We start from the raw sequence: 5,855 nt of genomic DNA on the forward strand, positions 1-5,855 counted from the left end.
TGGCGCGTGTTGGCTGGAGCGGGGGGGGCTGGAGCGGGGGGGCTGGCGCGGGGGGGCTGGCACGGGGGGGCTGGCACGGGGGGCTTCCGCGGAGGGGTCTGGCGCGAGGGGCTGCTGGTGCGGGGGGCTGGCGCGGGTGGGGCTTGGCGCGCGGGACGTGGCGCGGGGTGTCTGGCGCGGGGGAGGCTGGCACGGGGGGTGTCTGGCGCGGGGGTGTCTGGCGCGTGTTGGCTGGCGTGGGGGGCTGGCACGTGTTGGCTGGCGCGGGGGGGCTGGTGCGGGGGGGGCTGGCGCGGCATGGCTTGCGCGGGGGGGCTGGCGTGGGGGGGGCTGACGCGGGGGGGGCTGGCGGGGGGGGTCTGGCGAGGGGGGGGCTTGGCGCGGGGGGTCTGGCGAAGGGGTCGCTCACGCAGGGGTGGGTGGCGCAGGGGATGTCTGGCGCGGCAGGACTGACGCAAGGGGCTGGTGGGGGGGCTCGTGGGGGGTCTGGCGCGGGGGGGGTCTCTGGCGCGGGGGGGGCTGGTGCGGGGGTCCGGCGTGGGGGGCTAGCGGGAGGGGACTAGCATGGGGGGAGCTGGCACGGGGGGGGGGCTTGCACAGGGAGGGGGGCTTGCATGGGGGGGGCTGGCGCGGGGGGGGCTGGCAGGGGTCTGGCGTAGGGGGGGGCTGGCGCGGGGTGGGCTGGCGCGGGGTGGCTTGGCGCGGGGGTCTGGCGCGGGGGTGGCTGGCACGGGGTGGCTCACGCAGGGGTGGCTGGCGCAGGGGATGTCTGGCGCGGGGTGTCTGGCGCGGGGGGTGTCTGGCGCGGGATGGCTGGCGCGGGGGTGTCTGGCGCGGGGGGCTGGTGCAGGGGGGCTGGCGCGGGGGGCTGGCAGGGGTGTCTGGCGCTGGGGTGGCTGCCGCGGGGGTGGCTGCCGCGGGGTGGCTGCCGCGGGGTGGCTTGGCGCGGGGTCTGGCGCAGGGGTGGCTGGCACGGGGTGGCTCACGCAGGGGTGGCTGGCGCAGGGGATGTCTGGCGCGGGGGGGCTGGCGCAGAGGGCCTGGAGCGGGCTGGTGGCGGGGGTGGCTGGCGGAAGGGTCTGGAGCGGGGGGTGTCTGGCGTGGTGGTTGTCAGGCGCGGGGGGACTGGCGCGGGGGGGCTGGCGCGGGGTTCTGCCGCGGGGGCCTCGTGGAGGGGCTGGCACGGGGTGGTCTGGCGCGGGTGGGGTCTGGCGGTGTGGGGGCTGGCGCGGGGTGTCTGGCGCAGGGGGCTGTCGCGGGGGGGGCTGTCGCGGGGGTGTCCTGGCGCGGGGGTCTGGCGCGGGGGCTGGCGCGGGGGGGCTGGCGCAAGGGGCTGGCGCAAGGAGTGCTGGCGAGGGAGCTGGCGGGGGGGGCTCGCAGGGGGGCTGGCGGGGGGGCTGGCGCAAGGGGATGTAGCGGGGGGTGTCTGGCGTGGGGGTTGTCTGGCCCGGGGGGGCTGCCGCGGGGGGGCTGCCGCGGGGGGGGCTGGAGCGGGGGGGGCTGGCAGGGGGGCTGGCGCAAGGGTCTGGTGCGAGGAGGGCTGGCGAGGGGGCTGGCGGGGGGGCTCGCAGGGGTCTGGCAGGGGGGCTGGCGGAAGGGTCTGGAGCGGGGTGTGTCTGGCGTGGGGGTTGTCTGGTGCGGGGGGCTGTCGCGGGGGAGGCTGGCGCAGGGGGGCTGGCACGGGGGGGCGGGCGCAGGGGTGTCTGGCGCGGGGGTCTGGCGCGGGGGTGTCTGGCGTGGGGTGGCCTGGCGCGGGGGTCTGGTGCGGGGGAGGCTGGCGCGTGGTGGCTGGCGCGGGGGATGTCTGGTGCGGGGGGTCTGGCGCAAAGGGCTGGCGCGAGGAGGGCTGGCGAGGGGGCTGGCGCTGGGGTGGCTGCCGCGGGGGTGGCTGCCGCGGGGTGGCTCGCGCAGGGGTGGCTGGCGCAGGGGATGTCTGGCGCGGGGGGGTAGCGGGGGTGGCTGGCGCGGGGGGGCTGGCACGAGGAGGACTGGCGGGGCGGCTCGCAGGGGGCTGCCGGGGGGGCTGGCGGAAGGGTCTGTAGCGGGGGGTGTCTGGCGTGATGGTTGTCAGGCGCGGGGGGCTGGCGCGGGGGGGTTGGCGCGGGGGTCTGCCGCGGGGGCTGCCACGGGGGCCTCGTGGGGGTCTGGCGCGGGGTGGTCTGGCGCGGGTGGGGTCTGGCAGGGTGGGGGCTGGCGCGGGGTGTCTGGCGCGGGGGGCTGGCGCTGGCCGCTGGGGTGTCTGGCGCGGTGGGGTCTGGCGCAGGGGTGTCTGGCGCGGGGGGGGCCTGGCGCGAGGGAGTCTGGCAAGGGGGGGCTGGCGGGGTGGGGCTGGCGCAAGGGTCTGGCCGCGAGGAGGGCTGGCGAGGGGGCTGGCGGGGGGGCTGGCAGGGGGGCTGGCGCAAGGGGCTGGAGCGGGGGGTTGTCTGGCGTGGGGCAGAACACTATCGCCCTGAGCTATCCGTCTGCTCCGTACCAGCCCTGTCTTTTTTTGGGGCTTTATTTTCTGTTTCTATTACCTATATATGTTTTTTAACCCCAATCACCACCCCAAACCCCCTGACCTTTGACCCCTGACACCCAATCCCTTAAATTTGACACTCACCCCCCTGACCTTTGACCCCTCCTGATCCCCAACCTCCTGGACCCAACCTCTGACCTTTTACCCTGACCCCAACCTTTGACCTCACTTGACCCTTCAGCCACGTGACCCAGGGCCTACCAAGGCCTAACCCCCTAACCTTTCACCCCTGACCAATGACCTTGACCCCTGACCTTCAACCCTGGACTCCTGACACCCCAGCCCCCAACATTTGACCTCCTGACCTTTGACCCACTACCTCCTGACTCCAACCTCTGACCCCCCCTCAAACCTTTAACCTCCTAACCCCAACCTTTCACCCCCTGACCATGCACCCTTAACCCCCTGACCATGTACCCCTCACCTAACCCTAAGCCCCTCCCCTATGACTGCTGGCCCAACTCCATTTCCTGCTCCCCTCAGCTAATAACCCTAAGCCCTAGAACGCTAAAACCATAGCCCCCAAAATTAAAACATACTCACCATCCTAGGAATCACGCATTTGCAGGGACTTCCCAATTGACCCCGTTTGATGGAGAAATGTGAATTAGGTGGTCTGACATTTCAAACTTCCGGAAGCCCTGCTTTTAAAGCAGGGCCACCGATAGGCCGGAATTACCGGTAGTAGCATCCACAGCCCAGCCATTTGCAGCGTGCCTGTGACTTGAATGGCTAAGAAAGTTAATTGGATTTGATGGCAAAAATTTTTGAGTCACACCTAATTTACTATACGTTAAGGTTATGGTGTTAACATTTTTTCCCCAACTTATTCCCTTCTAAGTGTGAGGAAAAGATGCGTTGCTTTGCGGTTCACGTGTTTTTTGGAGCCGTTTCGCGATTTTACGTTTAAGAAAAACCATCCTGGGTTCCACAACCGAGCATTGTGGGAAGTGGGAAGATTTGAATATGCAAAGCAGAAGCTGCTTACGCCTACTAAGATCTTTTTAGAGCCACGTACGATCCGGACCGAAAACTCTTCATTTCGAGGGCTTATGTTTGGTCGATTCGAATACTTTTTTCACTTGGAAAGTAGTCTCAACGTTTCTGCACGCAATGATATCAACGTTGAAATGAAAAAGGTAATTCTTATAGGTTTATTTTGGCGATATAATGCATGCCCCCCCCGTTTTTGTGAAAGTTTTTTCAATTTATGGATGGGTTTGCTTGCAAAATGGATTCTATTTTACTAAAGTTGCTGTGGGATTGGTAGCTTGAACATTTCTGAATATAAGAAAAATATAAAGGAACTGAAAAAAATTATTCTTACTGCTTTTTTAAAATCAAAAATAAGCCCCCCCCCCCCCCGGCTGCTTGCAACCGTTTTCGCTTTTTATTTTTTTATGCTCCCAATCCGAAATATTCTTTAAAATCTTAGGCGTTCCTTTACTCGATTTAACGATGCTGATCCTAAAAAAATATTTTTGGGGTGGTGGCTAATTATTTTCTGGACAAAAAAAAATCATCGCTTCCAGTCTGTTTCTCTTCGTATCTGACCGGACCGAAAATAATTTGTTTAGGTACTTGAATTTGATCTTTTTCAAAACTTTTTCCACTGGAAAACTAGTTTCAACGTTTATGAACGTAATGATGTGAAAATTGAACTGGAAAAATTGAGACTTATATTTTTATTTTGATCGAAAATCCCCTCCCCCCATCCTTTCTGAATTTCGTGTCCCTTTATATTTTTTAAGGCTACAAATCCCTAAGGAATTTCCCCCCAAAAGGTTTGATATACTAAATTGAACCATCCTGAACGTAAGAAAAATATAAATGAACTGAAAAAAATGTTTCTTATTGGTTTATTTTTGCCACAAAAGGGCCACCCCCGCTCGGCCTTGCCGTGTGCCTTTATTGTCACTTTTTATACATATTTGGCTAGAAATATTTGGAATATCCTTTTGAAAATCAACCGCGTTGTACCCAGAGAACTAATTTTATGAAAGAAATCCATTTTACTAAAAAAAAGGATGTAAGTTTGAAATTAACAGCATAATTTTGTCAGTAAAGGTAATAAAGTTGATGTGGTGGTGCATCTTGGCACAAACGATTTGTCCGACAAATGTTAATGTAGTAAAAAGAGATTTTCAATGTCTAAGTGTGGAGCTGGGTAAAATAACTGATTCGGTGACTTTCTCAGAGGTGTTACCGGTTTGTGGCCAGGAGGGTAAAACAAGTTGTATCGGAGAGTTTAATGTGTGGTTGAGGCAGTGGTGTAAAGCTGAAGGTTTTGGTTATGTAAGTCATGATGTCAGTAGGTGGTCTAATAGGGAGTTGTTTAAGAGGGATGGTTTGCGTCCATCGTACAGAGGTGCACAGGTGCTCGGTGAGGAATTCAGAACTTTTTTGGACAGGCATTTAAACTACGTAAAGGGGACGGAGATGTACCAGATGTGGAGGATTTCTATCCCCGACCAATGAGGATAAATCAGTTTCTGGAAGCTTATGAAAAGGGAGCTGTAAATAAAATAGATGTAGTTGTGGATGATAAGGGGCAAACTAATAATGAAAATAATGTTCTTCGGGTAATGTGCACGAATGCTCGAAGCTTGAGCGACAAGCTCTGTGAGTTAATGGCCATAATATCTAGAGATAATTTGGATCTGGTTGCCGTAACTGAGACGTGGTTTAAGGATTCTAATGAATGGGAAATATCCATACCGGGATATACACTGTATAGGAAAGATAGAATAGAGAGAAGGGGAGGTGGAGTAGCCGTTTACGTTAAAGAAAGTCTAAAAACAATACTAATTCAAAATACGTGTAAAGATCTGGAGACCCTCTGGATTTGCATGCAAAATAAAGACGGTTCTGTCATTACAATTGGGGTGATTTATTATTTATTTATTTATTTATTTATTTATTTATTTGTTTATTTGTTTATTTATTATTTGGATTTGTATGCCGCCCCTCTCCGAAGACTCGGGGCGGCTCACAACAAGTGAAAAAACAATCCAATACACAATCCAATTAATTAAAATATTAAAAGTTTTTTAAAAATCCTATACTAACATACACACACACAAGCATACCATGTATAAATCTATAGGCCTCCAGGGCAATCTGAGGAACATGACAACAAGATGGTGGATGACATTACACTAATGGCAGTAAAGGGAGATATTGTGGTTATGGGTGATTTCAACATGCCTGATGTTATGGTTTGATGTAAAAACTGATTGTGAGCAATCCTATACTGCAACCAAAGTATTGGATTTCAGAAAAACAAATTTTAATGCAATGGGGGAATATTTAAATAATGAATTAAAGGGGAGGGATA

The 5,855-nt window shown here is 57.0% G+C and overlaps 1 protein-coding gene across 1 annotated transcript in view; it reads right to left on the reverse strand.

Annotated features, from left to right (window-relative positions):
- Positions 1-3,209, reverse strand: part of LOC139168904 (basic proline-rich protein-like) — a 4,230-nt gene extending 1,021 nt beyond the window's left edge. Inside the window, exons 1-3 of the mRNA XM_070754672.1 lie at positions 3,198-3,209; positions 744-2,423; positions 1-545 (exon numbers count right to left, since the gene is read on the reverse strand). The exon at positions 1-545 is cut by the window's left edge and continues 1,021 nt beyond it. Of these exons, the coding sequence (XP_070610773.1) occupies positions 1-545; positions 744-2,423; positions 3,198-3,209 (2,237 nt within the window). The remainder of the gene's footprint in view (positions 546-743; positions 2,424-3,197) is intronic.
- Between the last annotated feature and the right edge of the window lie 2,646 nt (positions 3,210-5,855).

The sequence above is a fragment of the Erythrolamprus reginae genome, chromosome 6 (assembly GCF_031021105.1).
Source record: "Erythrolamprus reginae isolate rEryReg1 chromosome 6, rEryReg1.hap1, whole genome shotgun sequence".
NCBI classification, from domain to species: domain Eukaryota; kingdom Metazoa; phylum Chordata; class Lepidosauria; order Squamata; family Dipsadidae; genus Erythrolamprus; species Erythrolamprus reginae.